At 43.0% G+C, this 22,990-nt stretch overlaps 1 protein-coding gene across 12 annotated transcripts in view; it reads right to left on the bottom strand.

Moving 5' to 3' along the window:
* mef2aa (myocyte enhancer factor 2aa) overlaps nt 1-22,990 on the bottom strand; it is a 72,719-nt gene that overhangs the window by 35,837 nt on the left and 13,892 nt on the right. For all 12 annotated transcript variants that reach the window (XM_037768531.1, XM_037768525.1, XM_037768520.1 and 9 more), the window contains 2 exons: nt 9,995-10,209; nt 2,144-2,347 (listed from right to left, as the gene is read on the bottom strand). In XM_037768531.1, coding sequence (XP_037624459.1) covers nt 2,144-2,347; nt 9,995-10,048 — 258 coding nt within the window. In that variant the 5' untranslated portion in view covers nt 10,049-10,209. The remainder of the gene's footprint in view (nt 1-2,143; nt 2,348-9,994; nt 10,210-22,990) is intronic.

Genomic DNA, 22,990 nt, shown 5'->3' with positions numbered 1-22,990 from the left:
GTGGAAAACATGGAGACTGTTCTCCCACACTGCACAGCTCAGCCTTTATCTACAGATGGTACTACTGAGCAGGAATGTGACCTTTGATTTAGTTTCTCGCACGGAACGAGCGTCCCGATGAAGAGCGGGAGAGGGTTTTTCTGGCCTCCTAAACTGGACAAACGAGCACATGATTGTTTGCATGGCAAAGATGGGTTTAACACAATTAGAAAATTTAGATAAGTGTCCAGTGTAAGTGTGCTCATGTGAGGCCCATTTCGCCAGATAAAAGGGGAAGGGGTGGATTCTTGCCATCAATACTAAGGCATCAGCTCCTCCATGCAGTGTACAAAGATCTGTGCAGCTGTAGAGAAGCGCAAAGGCTGAAGAGAACAGCTCAGATTAGGATTCCTCTTTAAAAATATGACCAAATCATAGCTTTCACAGATTGTCAACCACCTCCGACACCGGCTCTCTGGCCGAGTGAATAGTGGGGTTGTGTACGGTGATGCTGTGAAGTGGACTGGGTTGGTTACTTCTGCTCTGCTTCCTCACTTCTGAACCTTGACCACGTAGCCAGCGGGCAGAGGGAGATTTGTGCATATCTGCAAAGATGCTGGCCGAGTGAACGGGGACAACGGCGGCTTGTTCTCGCCTTTTGTGCGGCGGAGCAGCTTCCTTGAGAGTAGCCAGAGGGGCTAAGCGGTAAATCAGCATGGGACCACTGGTGCTACATTATGCACAATGTACATTCCAATTACACCACGCTGTCAACATAAACATACATGGGTAGACCACAGATATATGCGATATGTGTGATGTGAAGGGGAATGACCCAACCGATGTAAAATGTAAAGATGTCGTTGCGTTTGCTTGTTTAAAATAAGACAGCTTCCAGAGTCACGGCAAAAACAAATTTGTGGTCACCGTTACGTAAGTAAGGAGGAATGTATCCATGTATTTTTTATGCAGGTGAGCCCCTGCTCTGCTCTGAGGGCCCCTGATGGAGGAGTGACTGCATGAGTCTACTGGATGCCAGAGCACTCTTCTGCAGCTCTGCCAAGCAGGTAATTCGCAAGCAGCAGCAGCATGAATAAAAGATAATGGGCCACAGCTGACTCCTTTATGCTGCATGTAATTTCACTAATTCCTCCAAGTGAAAGTCTTTTGCAAAGCTGGGATTCTTGAAATGTTTCAATCTCACCCATCTTAAACCCTTAATGTCTCTTAATTGGGCATCAGTAATAAAAATGCTGTATGTTTTTGGGGGCAGGTGGCGGTAAAGACACCAGGGCATTGTCTAATAAAAAGTGCCGAAAAAGCTAATCTAAGTGTATTTCAAATAAGAGCTATAAATATAAATGAATGGGCAACTGATATCAGTATTTTATCAATAGGCATTAACAAGCATTGTATATGCTTTCATTTAGTCCGAATGAAGATAACAGCCTCTTAAAGCGGATCTTGAATACGCTGAGAAACCATACGTGTGTGCCAAAGATGTTAGGAGCAGGATGTATCTCTAATCATTCTCATTTACTTAGGCTTTTACACTTTTGGCTGACAGTTTTGTATGCTGGCATAACAAGTGGTTTACTCTTCCGCTAGTCGCCGGACGGCATGAAGGAGCTGCCAGGAAACCCAAGTGCTTGTTGAGTTTTATAGAGCGGTATGGAATGCACCAAACACTGTGTTTTCACTGCAGCAATAGCCGAGCTGATGGTCTGTGATGAGGAGCAGCCAGAGAACTGAGCACTACAGGTACAATATCTATGGGAAACAGGGTCATGAAATGGTGGTCAGCAGCTACTGGGTGCATGCATGTGCAGAGATAGGTTTTCCACGTCAGTTGATGGGCACAAGAGAAGCTGAACTTATCAGAGGCTGCAGACCTCCTGTGCCCTATCTGAGTGGTGACGAGAAGGAAACTGTTACTCGTTCCTCATTCTTGTTTGTCTAAAACATTACCCTCGGAGCATTTACAGAGCTTTACAGTCACAGGATAATTATATTTTATAGTCTGAATCCAGAACTAAATTAATTAATCTGATAAATCTGAACATGAGTTTAGTATAACAAATCATAAAAAAGAGAAAATGGGGAAAAAGGCACAATGTGAAAGAAGTTTTTTTCCCCACAAAGTGAGAAGGCGACGCTCACTCACCTCTACAATGTCAGAGTTGGTTCTGCTCTCATGGGGCTCGTTGTACTCTGTGTATTTCAGCAGCACTTTGTCCATGTCTGTGCTGGCATACTGGAACAGTTTGTTAGAGCTGTTGAAAATGATGAGGGCTATCTCACAGTCACATAGTACGCTCAGCTCATAGGCCTTTTTCATCAGGCCAAACTTCCTCTTTGTGAAGGTAACCTGAGGAGCACACAGAAGACAAAACCAGTCATTACACAGGAAAACGGTTTCTCCAAATTAAAAAGGAGATCAAAGTCAAGGGAACAAAACATGAATTTGTACATCTACACCCAATTTGCACAAGTGTAAATGTTCATTTAGGACTCTTATTATAACAGAAGGTAGTAGTTTACTTCTCCAACTCCATGTTTATTGGACAATTGTCAGTGGTGGAGGAAGTATTCACATCTTTTACTTAACTAAAAGTAACAATACCACAGAGTCAAAATGCTTCATTACAAGTAAAAGTCCTGCATTTGAATTTACAAAAGTAAAAAAATACAATACTTCACTCTAAAATGTAGTGGAGTAGAAGTAAGTTATGGAAAATGGAAATACTCAAATTTCAGGTACTTAAAAATTGTAGGGCTGTCCTTTTTTTCTGACGATTTTGTCGACTAATCGATTAGTTGATTTAATCGACAGATCTGTGAAATTGATTTTCTCCATAAAGAATCACACAAAAGCACCACTTTGAATCTTGTGTCTACCAGAAATGTGCTCATAAGTTTCTTGGATATAAGTCATTCAGTATGACAAATACATGAAAAATGACTTGAGACGTAAGAAATCTTAGTCGACTAAGACCAAAACAACCGATTAGTAAACTAATCATCTAAGAGGGGCAGCCCTAATGCAGTAAATGTACATCCACCACTGAAAATTGTGGTGGCAACTTGCTCTAAGTAATACTGAGCTGCTTTATGCTGAAAATATACTTTTTCAAATCAGAAAAAAAATCTCTAATCAAGTTTTAAAAGCCATCCACTGTAGGCTAAGCCAGGAAAATAACAGTATTAACAGCCTCACCATATTACAACAATGTTACTGTAACCAAGGTGACAGATAACAAGATCATTCCACCTTTAGGAATGATTGCAATGACATAGTACGCGTCTGAAATGTCTAGTTATCGGGACGGAGGTCAGGGTTAGAGGCACGAGTCAGCGAGCTGAGTCAGAGCTTTGGCAACAACAGGGGTCCATACATTACTGTAGCCCCTGACTCCATATACGGAAAGCTATCTCCGTAGTGCAGCATAAGCCTTGTAACATGAGCCCTCAGATGGGACTTCGGGTCATACATCACTCCAATGGTAACGCAACCCTCTCTGCAAAGTGACTTTATGTCCTGTATCTCTGCAGCTCTGTCTCTGTGGTCGCCTCAGCCCCACACACACATGTCATTATGTTACGCCACCTCTTTACAGTACGCTACAGTCATTTCTCAAGCTAAAAACACCGTTAACAAGGAGGCGGCTGTTTTCTACTTTGGTTTTGTAATGGTTGTTTGCAGAAAATAGTTTTGAAATGTGTATTTTTGAAATCAAATTTATGTTTTTCTTTAGTGCGTATGTCCTGTCAAATGTGCGTTACACAACGTGGTTTGTGAATGTGAACGCTGCGCTCGGAGCCACAGTGGAGTGCATGTGTCTGTATTCTCCATCAGTTTCGCTGACCTACTAAGAGAGGAGTTGAGCAGATGAGCTGGCTTTGTTCAACTTTAATTGGACACAGCTTGCGGCTATACCCTCATTTTAACTGGTATAATGCAGCACAATCCTATGTGTTGCATAGTGTCTATGTGATGCTCAGGCAGCGGGGTCACTCCAACTGTGATAAATGAATTTCAAATCTTCCACACTACAGGTAATTACACGGGACTATTATTCCCGCTCTAGACATAGGGGAGCCATGTCCTCGTGTCGTGTTCCATTGAATGCACCGATGTTAGTCGAGCTCATATGACAAAACATATTCAAAAAATGACATTTTAAAATGACATAGTTTAAATACAAACTGAATCAAATGACATGTTTCCTTGCAAACGGCAGACACATAAAGCCTCTGAGTGAGTTGGTGGGACAGAAAAAAAGTGTGGTTTTGTCATTCTGATGATTTTCTCAAGGTGGCTCCCTGCATGGAGGAAGATAACACATAATAATATATATGTAAGTTGATTGTAATGTACGATGTTGTATTATGTATTTTTTATTTTTTTCTTAAAAGCCTAACCAGGGACAAGGTCTGCAAATTAGCTACGGCTAGAAGGCCTATATACATTGCATCGGTTGCCCTTTAATTAAGTATAAATAAATAAATACGGGGATATGATGTTATCCAACCTGGAGCACCTGCAGTTCTAACCATCTGATACTAGTCTCCTCTGACTAAACAACCAGTGCTGCCCACCCGCTCGTTTGCCTGCTTGCATATTTGTTTTGTTTGCCTGACCAACTGGAAAGCCGGGGCTGTCACGTGGGAAAATGATTAACAAATTGTACGCTCTTTAGCAGATGAATGTGGCTGTTAAGCCATGGAGATGTCACCTTTCAGCAGGAAGCCCAGGATGAGACGCTGAGCGAGGACTTTGTTCCACCTGGATGCATGGCAGAGTGCTGAGTGCAGGGCTGCTGACCCAGGCACCGCTTCATTTCAACCTCAGCAGCAGCAGCAGCGGCAGCAGCACGGAGACTTGGTCATTGCCCCAAACACACAGAACCTCTACAAACCAGCTGCTGCTCACGCTGCCATTAAAAGGTGACGACCACATTACTCTTCTGTACTCATACACTCACCTTTAATAGGTGGCTATTTTGTATAGTTTGGCCCTGCTTTTCTCCTTTTGTGAGTATGCCCTTCATTGTAGTTTGATAAGTCCTGACACAAAACAGCTCTGAGCATTAAGATCAACGTACACAAATATAACCTCCATCCACCCACATCTTCTCTGGGGTGACTGGTGAGACAGTGGAAAACCACAGACATCCTTGAGGTCAAGTGGGAGGTTCACTGGCGGAGCTTTCCTATGGTTCACCAAGTCAAAGACACCCACAAAGACACTCAGTGTGGTTTTAAAAATTTGACTCGCTCCTATAGTAAGATGTGGTACACATGCAGTCTAGCTCCCTGACTAATTCATGTAATTCACAATGACAGGATTAGCCTCCGTGTTGTAAAGCCGTACCAGTGCATCTTACACATGTTCTGAGAAATCAAATGTCAGGGCAAAAAAGAGAAGGGAGGCCACATTTAAACGTCCAATAACCTGGAGTGATTCCAACTTTCTCTGCTTTTGATAAGGTCATTACAATCAGCTCACACAATACCAGACAGATCAGTGACTATGCTAGCATTTCATTTAGACTGTGCTCGGCTGAAAACCCTGACCTTTTAAGAAGCTCTCACAATGTCAAGATGAGGTGGTAATTCTGCTCTCAATTCACACTTTCTGCATTTCCAACTTCTCCCCAAGTGCCCCACAACCATAACCTGTTTTTACTGAGCTTTAATGGAGCGTGGTAATTCAGCTCTTATATGCATATTTTTTATACTTTGGGTACGTGTTTTACGTGCAAGCTAACAAGGCTCTAAAAAAGTATTTTAATGTGCACTATAAAAGGTCCACCAATCATATCGGTCGAAATCAGAGAGTGGTGCTGCAGCAGAGAAAAGCGTTCAGAGACGGTGTAGATTCACCCTACTTGCCTAAATAAAGATGTAGTAACTGATATAAATCTTACTGTTATTCCCAGGAACTGACTAAATGAAACTCGAGGGAAAAATTACGGAAAATTCAGATAAACAGCAACAAGCAAATTTGCCTTCTGGTGAACCTGTGCTCACTACTTCTAGTCACTTTTTAAGATAAAATAATCCAAAATTAACAGCTTTTTTCCACAAAATTGTGCTAAATGCAACCATCTATCCTGAAACAAATGCATCTATAGCACGAGCATATGTGCCTGTCACCCATCCTTTCACCGCTACATTCAGTTTTTATCGTTTTCATACTCCCCAAGACAGACTCTGCCACAGAAAACTGTATAGTCTATAAGAGCATATGCCACAACAAACCCCGACACACACATCCGCGCGCAGTTGATGTGTCAATCAAGAGGTCTATCAATGTCTGTCCTCGGGCAGAGGTGCCAAGATGACAAACAAGACATCTGGGACTCAGAGTGCAGCTGTGACTGGGGCATGGCAGGAGATGCCTTAGTCACTAACACCTTCAGAGGGGTGACGAGCTAGCGGCCTTATTAGAACCTCATGTCACCTCTGACGGCCCCCATGGCAGACATGAGAGCGGGCTCGAGAGTCAGAGAGGTCTGGCACCAGCTGGCAGAGTGACCCGGGCCCCGTGGCTGCTGCCCCGGCTACGCGGTGCCAGAGTGTGCGGGCCTGGGAGACAGGCCAGGGCCACCGCGACTGTCTGCCTGGATCAGCTCTCGCTGGGAAAGAGGACAGCCCCGGGACCCCCATGTGGACAACTGAGGGCGCAAAGGCCTCGTCTACTGGGTGGGATTGACCTTGAAGAATACAGTAGCCACGACTGATCCTGTTTATTGGAGAGGGTGACATGCTAGTTAACTGAGTAGGTTTCCTAGAAATATCACTAATCAATAACCACAAAAATCCAGTTTTAAGACAATTGGCTTGTTCAAGTTACTGAAAACTGTAACTCGACAGCAAAACTACAATCACCATCACCCGACTTCATGTTTTGCCACTTCAGCACAGTTTTACGGAAACTACACATCGTCTTGAACAATGATAATATATGCGCTGACTGTCACATTTAACAGTGTCCCTCTGTTCCATCCGTGGTCTATCAACAAGCTGTCAAAAAAATAATGACGACCGCTCAGAACTTCAGGAACGGGTGAAGGCTGAAAAATGGGAGGTATGCGCTGCGTTGCTCCCTGGAGAGGAAGTGAGAGAGAGAGAGAGAGCTGCTCTGTGCCTACAGGCATCTGAAGTGCCAGAGCACAATCCAAAATGAGCCACAGCAAGGGCAGGCAACCCTCCACCCAGCAGCAAAATCATCAAACTTTTAATGACTTGGGCAATTACCCCCAGTGAGCCTGCTTAATGGCATCCATAGGACGTCACTAGACACTGCTCACACCAGCCTCCTCCCTACACTAACTTACAAGACTAATGTGTACCCTCTCTTCTCCACCATCTTCCCTCCTCTGCAGATCCAGGCACACCATGACAGCAGCTCTGAGAAGTAGGTGAAAAACCCTGAAAATGCTCATTGAGTGACTCTGCCGTTGTTATTTTTTCATGAGTTCCAGACCTGCAAAGTCAAAACACAACAGACCAAATTCCACTGTATGTGTGGGAATGATAGAAAGACAGAGAGATGATGAAAATGTGAAAGTTAGATAATAGTGTATAATAAATGCGTGTGAGTCTGTGACTCAAACTGTAATAATTGCTGTGGAAACTGTAAATGAGGAGAATCAACCAGGGCGTTGCTGTTGTATGGTTGTTACAGTATCTAGCATTCATTTGCAATCAGCGTGTCGGTCTGGCTGATGACTGTGCCGCTGTGTTGTAGGACCATCACGTCTGCAGGGAACGGCTCTTTACCATCCTACAGTATGCATGACGGGACCTCTGCTGCCTTCATGTCTCATTCTGTGCACCTCTATAAGCCCACGCAGCAGCGTGTGAACATAAAGCTGCACAAAACGTACACGTGACGCATGCAACAACTGTACAATATTGAATTATCTTATCTTGTCATTTGCGCACAATACACTTCATTACTCTGAATTATGAAAATGCGTTGACATTATACACTCTAGGTAATGACTTGAAGCAAAATATCAGCTAAGTTCACTGCCTGTCTCAACTCTGCACTCACTATTCCTGATAGATTGTGCAATTACAGACCTTCTCAGCCTTTGCCACACTCTGTGTTATAAATCCTGAAAGGTTAACAGCCCTCCTAAAGCACTTGCAGTGATAATGCAAGGGAGCCCCCGTTGTCCCCCCACACAACATCCCGTGTATAGCAATACTATCTAATTAGCCCACTTAAGGACTTCTTTCATTTTAACGCTAAGAGTATGGATAGCTAGCAGCAGAGCGGCGTAGATAAAGATTCAAATTGTCTCCCGACAATGGGGACCATATGCTAATGGCCATTCCCCCTTGGTTAGGAGCACGCCCCGGGGAGATGGCACTGTGTGCTTCATGGCCCATGGGAAAAAAAAGAGAGAGAAAGACACGCACGCATACATCACTTTATACCAAAGCTTTATTTTAGCACGGCGGCCTATTGTCACAGCAAATTCTCTGCTGAGCCAGCTAAAACCAACTAAATGCCTGCGTTCTGCTGATAAACTTTCTCACAAATTATACAGTGAGACATTTAAAATCTGATGCAAACACTCGACACATTAATAATAAGCAACGTCTCTCTCTGCAGCTCCACTTTTCTGTGAAACAATGCAGCCTAAATGTCTTCCCTCAGTCCCTCCAAACCAAAGAAAGGATCGTCTGAAGCGTTAACTCGCTCACCTATAGCGAACAGTTGACAACCTGTTTTCATGTAATTTCCTCCCTTTTCTTTTCTTCCCTGATGTCACAGGTCATTGCATACAGCGCGGAGATACCAGCAATGATTCCTCCCCTGCTCTCCTGCTTGGATCCAACCCAAGAGCCAGGTGTTATACTGATAATTGGCCCACAGTGTGGATTTTTGTTTTGCACTTGGCTGAACCGCTATAGCCTCACAGTAACAGACAGAGTACCGATAGCGTATCATGCTACTGTGATCCCCTCAGGAGAGGAAGCACCGCTGTAAGCTCCGTTATATTTCTGTGTGCACAGCAAAATAGTTGTTCCACCTGTGAAGGAATGCAAATTATATTCTGAGGGGGTGTTAACAAGATGCGTTCTATTTGGCTATATGGGAAACCTACGCGTCTTCATTAATTGGTATAATTCGTCAAAAACTGCGCTCACGCTCCCTCAACTTAGCTCTTAAATCAAAGAGAGCGCAGCTAAAAAAGAAATGGGCCCAGCCTTCCGGCTATAGATATCCAAGCCTGTTATTCTTGTTCCAAACAGACCCAGGCTGTTTTGTACAGTGTTTTGCTGTTTAGGAGTTTATATTTAACACGAGCAGACAGAGTGAATTCCTCTCTGCGGCTAGCTGGGACCAGTGTAGCCGAAGCAGAGAAGGGTGCTGTGTGTCCTGCTGACCCACCCTGCAAATGAGAGGGTGCTGTGGTGCAGTGGCTGCTCCTAATTACTACCAAACAGCTGCAAACACATAGTGCTACAGCGAAGGGGCCCGGCCGTATACTGCCAGGCCAGGGGACAAGCCCTACAGTGTGGGGAGGCCACAGGCGGCCCGCTGTGCTCCTCGCTACCCTCAGTTCACTCCCACGCCATGAGGCCCCCGCTGCAGCCCAGCGCTCCTGCTGCCTCATCAACTTCTCTGGCTGAAATTGCAGGGTGGCAGGGGAATCATGTCTGTAAATATGACCGCACTGACAAAGAAATGTCATGGTCCCTGTTCAGCTGGCTGGGACTTTGGGGAGGGAGGTATGTCTGTTTAGATCCATGCACACCATGACAGCTGCTGAACTCTGGTCCAAGGCGAAATAGAAGAAGACTGTAACCTTGAAGCAGGTACAGAGCGGACTGTCTTCTCACACAAAAGAAGGATGCAGTATAGCATCTCGTAAAATAAGCTGAGAAATATGTTAATATGATTATAATATGTATAATATTGTACGTAAACTGTATTTGAACCTTTAAAAAAGTGCTCCAGATATGATAGATAGCAAATTCTGACACTCACCTGCCTGTTCCTCTCATCCATGATCCTGGTGATCTGTATCTTCTTCCGCCCCATGGCTGCGTCCTTTCCGGTCTCTCTGACACCTCGACAATATCAGAAAAACAACACGATTTCTTCCCACACTCTCCTAGCACATCGTGCAACAGTCTCTCTTCTTGTATACGCTCTTTCTTCTGTCTTCGCAATGCGCTGTTCGACACAGACCGCACCACAATCTGCAAGAGGACAGAAAGAGAAAGGGGGGGGGGCAGAAAGTTAACTTGACACTCAACAATGTCTCCTTAAGCACTTCAAAGCAGCGGAGGGCTCTGCTTTCTGTTCTCAAGCACATTCAGAAAGTATGAGACCCACATGGTGTACCCTTATCTCCTCTGCTGCTGCACTTGAGCCACAGCTGAAGTCACTGAAAGACGACTTCACACTGACAGGGCGGCAGCTACACAAGAGTCACTGACTAGGTGTGTTGCACTGTGCATTTTAAATTAAATGCACACATTCAGACAGCGGAAACACGAGCTGGTGACACACATCAAACTACTTTCATCACTGGTTGGAACCATCAACGACGAGTAGTTTGATCATTCTAAAGGCTGTGTTAGGAGCTATGTTTTAAAGGAGTAGTTTGACATTTTTGGAAATACGCTTATTTGCTTTCTGGAGAATTAGATGAGAAGGTTGACGCCACTCTCATATCTGTCGGTTAAATACGAGGCTGCAGAAAGCAGCAGGTTAGCTTAGCTTAGCATGAAGACTGTAAACCGGGTAAACAGCTAGCCTGACTCTCTCCAACAGTAACAAAAAATGTTTCCCTTTGTTTCCAGTCTCTTTGTTAAGATAAGCTAACTGGCTGCAGGCTTTAGTTACATTTTTACCGTACAGACATGTTTTGCTTTAAGTCCTGCAACTAGATTAATATCTATAATATGTTTTGATAGTGTTTTACAAAGATATGTTCACCTTAATAGTAGGGACGGGCTAGGGCTGGGCAATATGACAATATATATCGTTAAAACAATATAAATTGTATATACTGTATATATATATTTTTCTTTATCGTTTCTATCGCGATATAGGCTAGGCCTATATTTATTTATTTTTTCTCTATAATTTCATTTTTATGTTCATTTTGCGCTCAAGTTCATAAAATGAGAAAATACTCATAGAAAGTACTTTTTGTCAAGTATTTAATTCATACAGGAGTACACAAAAATACGCGTTACCCTGTGTTTATTCTATATAGACTATTTATTTATTGAATTACCAAAAAACATGCTATATTATGATATATACTGTATATCCTTATCAAGATTATGAAATGACCTTGCTCAGTGGCGCATGAAGCCAAAAATGGCTCGACTGCCGAGTGATAAAGTACCCGGATCTTACGGCAATCTTCCGCATCCATTGGGCCAATAGAGCAGGCGCAGTAGCGTTTTCTTTAACCGGCCTGCCAGCCCTCGCTCCAGCCGCGGTCTGGGGCTCATTCATGTGAACGGAGGAAGGGAAATAACTCTAGATTTGGTTATTAGTGCATTTTACAACTTTTAGGACCTAATGATTTAAATAAGGGCTATTCGGGTGTTCATACTGGGAAGTTGATTCACCTAAAAGAAAAATGATCCATTGAGTTACAGACGTCTCTTCCCCAATGTAAGTCTATGGAAAAAAGTATTTTTGGGCCCAATGGCAACCCAATGATGGACACTGAAGTTCTAGTACCACCGTTTGGCCAAACCAAACACAAAATGAACCACTGTCTGCCACAAATGGTTGCTTGTAAACTATTAATTCAGATCGATACAGTATCGCAAAACATAATATCGCGATACTCAAGTGTATTTATATATTCTTACACCTGTACTTAATAGAAAGAGTTTGTCTATAATATTCCCCTGCCTGCGGAAACAGAGCAACAACGCAGCAACATTTCCTTACTCTTCCTGAGCTGACCCACCCTGATGCCAGCTTTGCTCTTAAGATGATTAAGAGAGCACCCAGTCTGGGGTTGACAGTAGCTGAAATCTCCTGGGCTGGAGGAGAAGCCATGGGGAGGTGAGGAGGAGGGTGGGGGTGATATTCCCACGTGAGCGTGTAACCTGGCCAGTGGTTCAGATCGCACTGTTCCCCAGGGAACACCTAACTCTGTCCTGTCTCTGCCTCTCTGCACGAAGAGATATAGCCCCCTCCCTGGAGGCGCATCCATCACTTACAGCCAGCAAATAGAAAACGTCCAAACAACTACATTTCCCCTATGAGTACAAATGTAGAAAGGTTAGCAACTCAGGCCATTAGATGCAGTCAGCAGTTGTGAGCCGAGGACGCCAGGGGCCGAATTGGCAGTGAAAACGAAAATGACCGGTTCCAGTGGCACACAGTCATTATGGGTTACAGATGGACTGGCATTATGGTGTCTGGCTGTCTGAATCGGGGCTCCACTGTAGGCAAACTTGACTGAGATCACCTCGCTAACTACCCACGCACGTCTGTCTGAGCCAGGAAAGTAACCGCCTGAACCCTCACAAAGATTTTCCCCAAACCACATCACAACAGACCAGGGAGGATGACGATGTTCTTGTTCATTCACCATTTCACACACACACACACACAGACAGAGTGGTGTTCGAAGAGGAGGGAAATTAGGGGTGTTCAACTCCCCCAGAAGACATACCTGAACAACCCTGAAACTTTCCACGAAAGTGATAATTTCATAACCTTTTACCGTGTTTGTATAATACTGAAACCCTCAGTGAACTTACTGGAATGGGAGGTATGCTGGTGAATTCACTGTGTATTTAAGAAGTTAACAAAATGACAGAAATCTGGATTTCTTCAGCGATCTTGATTCTTTCCTTCTTTCATTTTGGGTAATGGAGATTCGTTACATCAGATTAAATGGCACAGTGTCAAAACAGATTTTTGGTTTAACCAAAAACTTTGCTTTGCTTTTGATGAACTTGACAGACAACTCACCACTGCGGTGTGTTTTATCTGCATAGAGGTGAGGAGATAATCTCTTTCTAACTCTGTGATTGTGCAGTAGTATGTGATCTGTATTGATTGAGAGGGTATATAATGTTTGCTTCTTCTCTTAAATACATTTGTATTTGTTGCCTTTGAATTTCGATGCACTAGTTTACAGCATTCTACAGATTTATCTGTGTGAACTTGGCATCGGTTTAGAGGAGCTTATCTGAGGTGGACTAATCTGTAATCATCTGTCGAGGCTTGTCTGAATTAACCACAGCGAGTTCGGCTTGTGAATGTGTTCATCAATGTAAGCTGAGCGTGAAAGTGTACATCAGAAAGACACTCTCACACGTATACGCACATCCTTTCCTCTCTTTATGCAGAAGAGCTGTCACAGCAGGGCAGTTCAAGTGTAGAGGCATAATAAACTGTGTCATGACATTTCTCTTACACAGATACGAAATGACAAGCTGAGAGGGCCTTCAGACTGCAGGTGTGCCACGCTACCAACCGTAGTGTCCACATTCATCAAAAGTTAGCTTAAAGCTAAAACATCACGCAGACAAAACCTTATTTTCAGGATTTTAAAGATCACATTGATCATCTCATAACATACTTCATATTACTTCAAATATCACAATTTGAATCCCCAGAACTAAATGGTAAATTTTCCGCTGGAACCAGATAAACATGTCAGAAGATGGTCAGATTACAAAGGAGAACAATGTCTGCACTGTGGCAGAGTACATGTTTGTGCGTGACACTCTGACTTCTCGAGTGTTAGGAGGGGACAGAGTATCTGTTTATGGGCCTAAATCATGTGCTCATTGTGTGTGTGTGTGTGAGACGAAGAGATAAACACAACTAGAGTTACCGCCTCGCGGTTGTATACCTCCGCCAACCAATCAAGTTGCAGTTTACATCCATGCCTGTCAAGACTCTTTTAATATATGTAGTGAAGACTTTGAAGGAATTTTATAAACGCTATCAAGTGTATTTTTTTTTTTATCTTGAATCACAAGTTATTGATGATTCCAGTGAATAATTTCTGTTTTCACTTAGAGACTGTTTTTATAGAGGAGTACAGAGGACTGATAGAGAGCTTCATCACATGGTGCAACGACAATCACCTGAAGCTCAATATCAGCAAAACCAACAAACTTGTGGTGGACCGCCAGAGGACATCAAGACACAGGTCATCCAGGGAGAAGAAGCGAAGAGGGTGGACTCATACAAGTACCTTGGGGTCCAAATATGTTCACATGCTTGGCCAATAAATCAGATTCTGACAGAACACAAATTTGTTGACAAAGTTTGTTGCTTCAAAGATGCTACGAATTCTCAAAAGTGGATGCTTCACACACATCTTCAACCCGATAGCACAGAAGATCTAATCAATCACCACAGATTCAAGGTGGGCACCCGGTATTAGTGTCACCAATTCAGTATCTGACCAATCTCCCCTTCTATTCCTGAGTTACAGCGTTGAATAATGGCCAGAAAAGTGTTTTTGCAGAATATTATGATGTCATTGAAATTGACCTTTTGGATATAAAATTGACATCACATCATTTCATCCTGTGAAATTGACCTTGACCTTTGACCACCAGATTCTAATCAGTCCATCCTTGAGTCCAAATGGACGTTGGAGTTGGAGTGTGAGTATACACGAGTCTGTAAAGGCGGACGAGTCGGCGTGATGCAATTAGTAGTTTCATTTAGCCACTTGTTAGCAACCGCCTTTTTTAAGACACATAAAGGTTTAAAAATTCACAAGTGAGGTATTTATTGATGTATTTATGTCGTAGAACAAAATGTTAAAATCTCGTAAGCTTGTGTTAACCACAGACCTTAAATCAGGCTTCTAACTAAAAACCCATTCAAAAAACCCATTGACTTTGATGCTAACTCATTTCTGGGTTTTAGGACTCATTCCTGTAGCACTCTATGAGGTCACCTCAATAAATATGTACAGCCACATGGTTGATTCTGCTAATAATGATAATGATGATAGTTTTGGTCATTAAAAGTGTACCGTGTTCTGTTCCTGTCCATTAATTTACAGCTGTAAGCTAACATGCTTAAAGCTACCGCTGATACCTCGCTACTTTCTGCATGTGCTGCACAATAGATGTGTTTTAATGTGACGGTAGTGGTCGGCCTTTTTCTGTGAAACCAGAGCAAGCTTATGTGGTTAGCTACCGTTAGAAAATATTTACTCCAAATAGTTTTTCCAAAAGTATATTTTGACATTTTCTGTCTTTTTTTGTCGGGAGGTCGTTTTGCATCTTTGCGGAGATGGAATACATTTTATTAGATGTTTAACAAAGCTTGGATGGCTCAAGAAACAAGGACTGACTTTACAGCTTATTAACAACAAACAAACAGAAACTGGATGTAAAAAACACTAATGGATGATGAGCTACGTTGTCAAACAGGTCGGTTTTGGTCAGAGAAAACAGACGGAACACCGTGTGATTATACTAAGAGGAGCCTTTTCCATGTGGACGCACAGAGGACAGCAAGTGCAGCATCAGGTCTGAACATTTCTGCTCAGAGCAGCTCAGAGCTGTTTGATGGTCTTGTCTGTTGTCACAAGGTTGATAAATTGTAACGTTGCAATTTTTCATGAACCTTCTAAACAATATACGCATCCGATCTGCGCATCCCGAACACACAAAGCAGCACATTGTATAACATCATCTCATCACGTACTCTTTTAAAAGACCTTGATGTGATACACCTGGTCCACTTTGATATAAACCAGTCCGGCACTTCTGAAAGTTGCTTACCAAACATTTGTAAGTAACACATAAATCAATGTGCAGAGAATACGTCGCCATAGGAACGACCACATCAGCTTGACAGAAAGTCAATACGACACATCGAACAGAACGAGTCCATGCCTTACTGTACCTTCTGTTAAACACACAAGCACGCCGCATCTATAAAAGTAACTAAGCATTACAATCGTTTCCGACCAGAGCCGATTTGATCCTCAATGACGAGGTGCGAGACTGGTCAAGTGACAGGTGGGCCAGTCTGCCTCCCTCCTCCTCCCTTAAGACAGACCGCGGAGACACTGGGAGGCTTGGTGACAGGCCTGGCCCTTTCACAATCAATAAAACATGCTCAATTCCCAGTGTAATTACTGGATCCAGCAGCACGTTATCCTCCCTCTCTGCGTGTACTGTAAGCCTGTGTTCTTTCCACACAAAGTTGAGGCATTACTCCCTCAACTGTTGTCCTATATAGAAGTTAACATATAGTAGATTTATGTTTGCCTAATGTACAAAAAAATGAGGCCAGTGTTATTCTGTTCATTTGCATTATAAGAAAACTGTATCAACTACACCATTATAACTTTTTTCAGTCTATATCTCATATGAATATATTAAAGGTTACCTATTATTAGGGCTGGGACGACACACCTATCTCCCGATTCGATACTATCACGATACTTTGGTGCCGATTCGATATGTATTCCAATTTTTAAGTATTGCGATTTGATATTACAATTTATTGCAATTTTCGTTAACCTTTTTTTTAACACTAAGCCATGGGAAAAAGTTGAATCATATACTTCTCGGGACTTTTACTTTGGAAAATATCTAAATTGATACAGTAAAAATGTTTGATTTTCAGCAAGTATGTAGTCAGAGATGTCCTGAAGTCAAATATATCATGTCATCGTCAGGCATTTTTTTCCAGCAACCCAAAAATCAAAGAATAAAGACATTTCCCCCACAAATTAGTGGTATTTTCTTTTTGATTTATACTCATTTATACCTCATTTATACTACAACAATAAAAGCGGTAACTTCCTTCTACCCCAGCATAGATTCAAATGAAGCAAATATATTGATTCTGGCATTATAAAATCATTTCAAAATCGTTAAAAAAAAAAAATCGTGATACATAGGTGAACCGATTTTTTCCCCACCCCTACCTATTATGCTAATTTTCAGGTACATACTTGTGTTTGGGGTTTCTACTAGAACATGTTTACATGCTTTAATGTTTAAAAAACGCTTTGAAGGTTTGCCAAACTAGCTGCTGGGCAGGTATTATGCAAATGTGTTACTTGATGGCATCACCACATTACAGAAGAAAAGGCGGGACTTCAAGCAAGGCGTTTCAGGTAGTTCAGGCGCAGTGTTTCTGTGGGGGAGAGGAACTCCCTTTGGCGTGGACTTTGGGCTTTGTAACTTTGCAGACCTTTTACACGCACAAAAAAAACTATACAACACATTAAAGGAAAGGGGAAAAAGCACAAAAGCATAATAGGATCCCTTTAAAGGTTATTCAAGGATTCATCTTATCTGACTTGTGTTAAAGAAGCACCCACTATGTGCTGCAAGGAAACGTGCCTCCACTTCTTTGAAGGTGATGGACAGCAGCCAAAGTTTTGAGCGTAGCCGTGACAGTTGCGCTTCCTGTGCAAGGCAGCGTTAGCCTCAGTATCCTACCGCAGGCCGTGGGCAGACAAGACTCAACTTCCTGCCCCTCCACTTCCTGTTATTCAGGACCCTTCTACATGGCCTCTGCGTGGGGAGTCGGAGGGAGCCGGTAGGAGATGGAGAGGAGGAAGAAAGGGAGGGACCACCTTGGGGACACCCTTCCCCTCTGATCCTTCCCCTTATTACCGTCCTGACTGTGAGTCTGAGACTAAACAACAACAGAGGCTCATCTCCTGTGGCTTCGCTCTGTGTGCTTATTATGTTTACTGGAAGGATCATTACACAGACTGGACGACGTGCACACGCTGCTCTCCGCCACTCACTTTACAATTAGTAGGCAGAGACCTTTCCTTGTTATTCAAACACTCCGCAGGTTACATAAGAATGAATCACGGCCCTCACAATACTAGTAAATATGCATGCAAACAACATGATTACAGCCGAAGTACATTTCTGATAGGATGCAACAGCCTCACGCAGTAATCTGATGTGCATTGATATGGAGGATTCTGTGAAATAATCCGTGACAGCGCTCTTAAGTGTATCGAACTCAAAGTGTCAACACTGTGGCTCAGTTGTGATTAGCTCCTGGCAGACTGGAGACATAAAGCGGAGCAGCCTAAATCCACAGTTTTACCGATTTGTTTCAATGGAGCCTTGACACCAGCGCGGTAGGAAATGAACATCCACCTCTTTGTTCTCGCTTTCATCAGGAGGTGCTGTACCTGTAAATGGGGCTGTTGGCCTGAGGGGAGTGGAGGCAAGCCAGCCCCTCTCACGCTTTCTCCCTCTTCCCTTTTGTGAGAGCGCGCTTATCTCCCTCTCCAGCAGTGAAAGGCAGGATTGTGGCCCCAGCAGCATCGCTAGTGTTAATGTCTCCTGATGCTAATCTGACACACGGCTGATCCCTCAACAACCACTTTCTCCATCCCCTCTATTCAACCCTCCCCCTTCTTTCTTTCTTTCTTTCTTTCTTTCTTTCTTGCGTTTTCTCATGATTTCTTTTTCTTCCTCTCTTTCTTTGAACTCATGTTATACATTCCCTCACCTCAGTTTCCAAGGCAACTAATGAGATATAATTAACAAGAGCTATCGCAAGGGCATGCGAACAAAAAAGTGAAAAAGGAGGCTTTGAGAAATGTAGAGAGAGAGAGAGGTGGGGCAGTCTGCAACACATGGACTTTCTGCAGCACTTCCCCTTCCTCTGCAAAGTATTGCTCGGGGTGACATTTCTCGCGCCGGAGAATGAATTAAATAACATTTAAAAGGAGAGGGTGAAATGATTATGATGTGAATACGCTGAACGTGTTGAAAGAAAATCAAACACATATAAGGTTTGATGAAAAAATTAAAAACCCCGCAGGCCAAAATGTTGATATTAAGACAAATGCTTCATAAATTGCTCACAGATTTAAAGTCAAGCAAGTAAGAAGGTCAAGCATCTTTCTTAACTCAATCGAGTAAGATGTAAAAAAAATGCTGAAAAGGAAACGGTGACCTGCACAGTAGGGACAGTGACAAAGACAGCAGTGAGAGCCTGCACCGAAATGGCAGCCAAGCAGACAGCGAGTGGTTAATCTGGCCTGATGACTGGTAGCTCAGTCCAACTCTCCAATGACCCAGCTGTAATCCCACATTGGATCGATGCAAGTTCAAACAATCCTCCATGCTGCTAGCACCTTGCTCGGGCTGGGGGGATGGTGCTGTAAGACAGGGACCAGGAGACGGAAAGCTACTTATCACCTCCAAAATGACATCAAAAGGAAAGAAAACCCCACAGGATGAAGAACCTGCTCTCACCGAGAGAAATGTTTCACTGTGGGCCGACTGAGTGGAAATGATGTCGCTCTTCAGATAAATACTGGACATGTATCCAATCTAAAAAATCGGAATGACGATGAGTGGATATAACAACCAATAACCAAAGGACATCATGTGCTGACAGCATTACCAGACAGACATCCTCCATCTCACTCTCACAGTACTGTCAGGAGGACTATGCAAGGTGACTTTGACTAAGTGCCTTGGGGTTTCATGAGAAAACGCCATTGACATTACATTAATTTCATGTCTCTTTTTTAACTGACTTAGTGCCACAGAGCCCTGGAAAAGAAATGACATTTTTTGCTTTAGCTTCGAGGGAGCGGCAGCGGGGATCTACAGTAGAGGCCAGGAAGACAACAGTGACAAATAGGTGATCGGCTAGCAACTTTTTCCTCAGTTTACGAGTCGTTACACAGAGGGAGGAGACTCACAGAGCAGGATAAACGTTAGTCAGAAACTTTCCACTGCGCTTCACGAGTGTGTGTTTGGGTTTGATAGCAGGTGTGTGTATGAAAAAAGAGACAGAAAGAAAACAAGAGAGGAAGGGAGGCAGAGTCAGACAGTATGACTGTGTTAACTATGTGGAAAGATGTAAGGGAAACAAGACTAAAAGAAGCACCCCGCGCCCATCCCATCCCACCTCAGTGGTAGTGTGCGGCAGCGGCGTTGTAACATAATTACTGCTGGGACACTTCTATTCCCAATGATCCATTTGCGTCAGTCAGGTTCTCGAGCCCAGCCAATGAATGGATTCTCAGTTTCTCAAGGATAAAGAGATGACCCTCTCCAAACTGTTATATCCATTTCATGTAGAAAAGCTGCTCTCCTCCTCAAGGTAAATCCCTTGATGCATATTTGAGTGAAACTTTTATGAACAAAGAAAATGATGATAACTTCCTTGATGCAAGAATAGGGTGATGAATTGTGTCTCATTAAAAATGAATGTGCTTGACAACTGAGAGGTCATAGACATTACGGTACAGTTGCTATAGTGTCCTACTAGCCGTAGTTTGTGCCTCTAGTGTTACCGTTACATTTGAGTCGCAGAGCTAAGCATCCCAGTTTTAGAAAAATAATTATGCAGTGATTATTGAAAAACCTGAACACAACACAACGTCGAATTCTTAAAGACTCCTCACAACATCTGGATGAAAAAAATATATTTTTAACCCGTTTAATCTCTTTTGACTGTGACTTGAGAAACTTCTCAATTAGGTTAACCTCCTGACCCTTAAAGATAATTTCTAATCAGCCAATCTACAGTATATCATGTCATATCTGTAAAAATGCAATTGACAGACTAATAGCTAACTACTCACTTCATATTAATGCCATCAGTTTAACAAACTATGTCTCTGAGCAAAAGCCCTCCATCACCAACATCCCTTATGACAGTATGTGTCAGTTCAACAAGCCAATGTCTTGACATGGCACAGCATCAGTATCCAGCACTCTTATGGACGAACACTTCCTGTGTCACACTTTGCTCCTGCTGAGTTACATGTTACGCATCTGAATCTCAATCTTCACTCCTTCATTACTTTTGTTTTTGTGAGAAAACTTGCAGTAAAGTGGTGGAGCAAATAACCTAAAAGAAAATCTGTTTTTCTAACACTTGCACGCACAAATAAAACTAATGCATGCATGGTCCTAGAGGTTTATAAATTTGCATAGCATTACAGTGTTGCGCTGTGGTCTGATGTGGTGCGATGGCATGTGTCCATTTGCATGGTTGTCTATCATCAGATGGACTCCTCACCAGGGAACAATAGTAATGCCAGCACCATAGGGAGCAACAGTCCCCTTCTCTCCCAGGAACCCTGCGAGCTGTGTTAAGTGCCATGGCAGCCTTTTGATGTTGCGCAGACCGCAACTCAGAAATGGTAAACAGCAGAGATGAACCAAGATCTTCCTCCAGGGGGAATCCACAGTGTAAGGATATTAGGGACGTTATGCATAATGTGTCTCAGCAGCAGCGCGTTTACCCCGATCTCAACACATCTTTGGAAACACTGTGGATCCAGATTAGACGCTGAGATTCCAGATATTCAACTCTCCCCCAGTGTTTGATGATCAGCAGGCACATTTAACTAAACAAATAGTGAGCGCTGCAGAAAGACAACAGCTTTTAATACACATACATGTAGTCCATATGTTTAGGGTTATAGTAACTGTCTGCCTTCAGAGGATGCCTGCTTTTAATGGGAAAAAAAATTAAAAAGCTCAGAATAAATATTTGATTTTCTCTCCCCATTTTTATCTTCCACTCGATGCCTCTTTCCCACAGTGTTCCATTACATAAAAGGTTTATGCAATCTGAGCAGTGAGGATGGCCATGAGTCATAACAACAGTGGAAGAGGCTAGCTAAAGTAGCATTGATTTTTTTTTTTCTTCTTCTTACAATTTCATGTTATAGAATTAGTCTGTTAATGATCTCACACACAGGCCTGTTATTCACACATTTCATGTAAAACATTTCAAATAAAGCAATTACTCATCCTTTTCTGAAAATACAGTGTGACACATACGGGCTGGAAAGTGTATAAAAACTGGGTTTGTAGATGCTTGTCATTATGTTTCTGGGTTTCTGTACTGTCACACTGAGACAGTTGTTTTCATTTTGAATAACCAGAGTCTGCTCTGTGAATGATGTGTTTAACACTAAACAGCCGTTTCAATAGCGGAATATCTCTGAAAGCCCTATTTTCACAGAATATCATAATTTCTTTATCGCTGATACAAGTTGGAAAACTGACTTCAATCTGAATAATGTTTTCTCTTGTCTGTCTCAATTTGAAAATCTCTTGACATCAATGAACGGCATTGACTGAGCAAATAATCTACGGGGCATTTCTGCGGCTACAGCCCACAGTTTCTCCCAAATCAGATGATGTGTGCTAGCTGTCACATGAACACTGTGTGCAAACAGTGTGATAGAGAGAGGGAGTCAGACAGAGAAAAGGAAAGAGAGAGAGACCCCCACAGGCCCTGCTGCTGCTGCTCGCCTCTCCAGGAATCTTTTCAGTCAAACAGTTTGTTGCTGATAGCCTCTGGTCCTGAAGTCCCAGCTCTGAGCACCTCTGGCAGTAACTTGGACCAGCGACAGAGGTTGAGGGGCGGAGGGAAACAAAATCAAGAACAACACAGTCTGACAAGAATACAGGCTGGCAACAGCTCACTGGTGGAAACACTACACCATTTTCAACTAGATCTGCAGCCCACAGCACACAGATGGAAAGTGGACTGGGAGAAAGGGAGAGGACAGACGGGCAGACGCACAAACAGCGGGCAGACTCAACACCTCACTCACAATCACAGTCACACTATAGAGAGCTGGGATCTAGAGACTGGAGATGCTATGACAATACTGCAATACTGAATGCCCTTGATTGTAAAAGACCCATTTTGACCATAGACTGTATATTAGAAGTGGACGTAGTCACCGTGACGTCACCCATTAGTTTGTGGACTGCCGTTTTGAAGCCTTGAGTTCGGCATTTTGGCTAATGCTTTTTGTTTTTTTGGCCGTTGCTATCATGTATTTTTGCAACCAGAAGTGACACGAGGGGGTGGAGCGAAGTACAATCGAACGCTGAATAACAAAATGACCAAACGACCAAAATGTTAGTTAACTTTCATTAAACTGAAAACACGCTGTGAAAGGGTTAAAGTTGCAAAACAAAAACGCAGCCTATTCCGAGACCGGACAACGCCGTGGTAGCGACCTGTCAATTACAAGGTAGC

This window comes from Sebastes umbrosus, chromosome 4, assembly GCF_015220745.1.
Source record: "Sebastes umbrosus isolate fSebUmb1 chromosome 4, fSebUmb1.pri, whole genome shotgun sequence".
Classification (NCBI taxonomy): Eukaryota; Metazoa; Chordata; class Actinopteri; order Perciformes; family Sebastidae; genus Sebastes; species Sebastes umbrosus.
The sequence above is the reverse complement of the archived record's forward strand: the minus strand, read 5'-3'. Positions and strand labels throughout refer to the sequence as shown.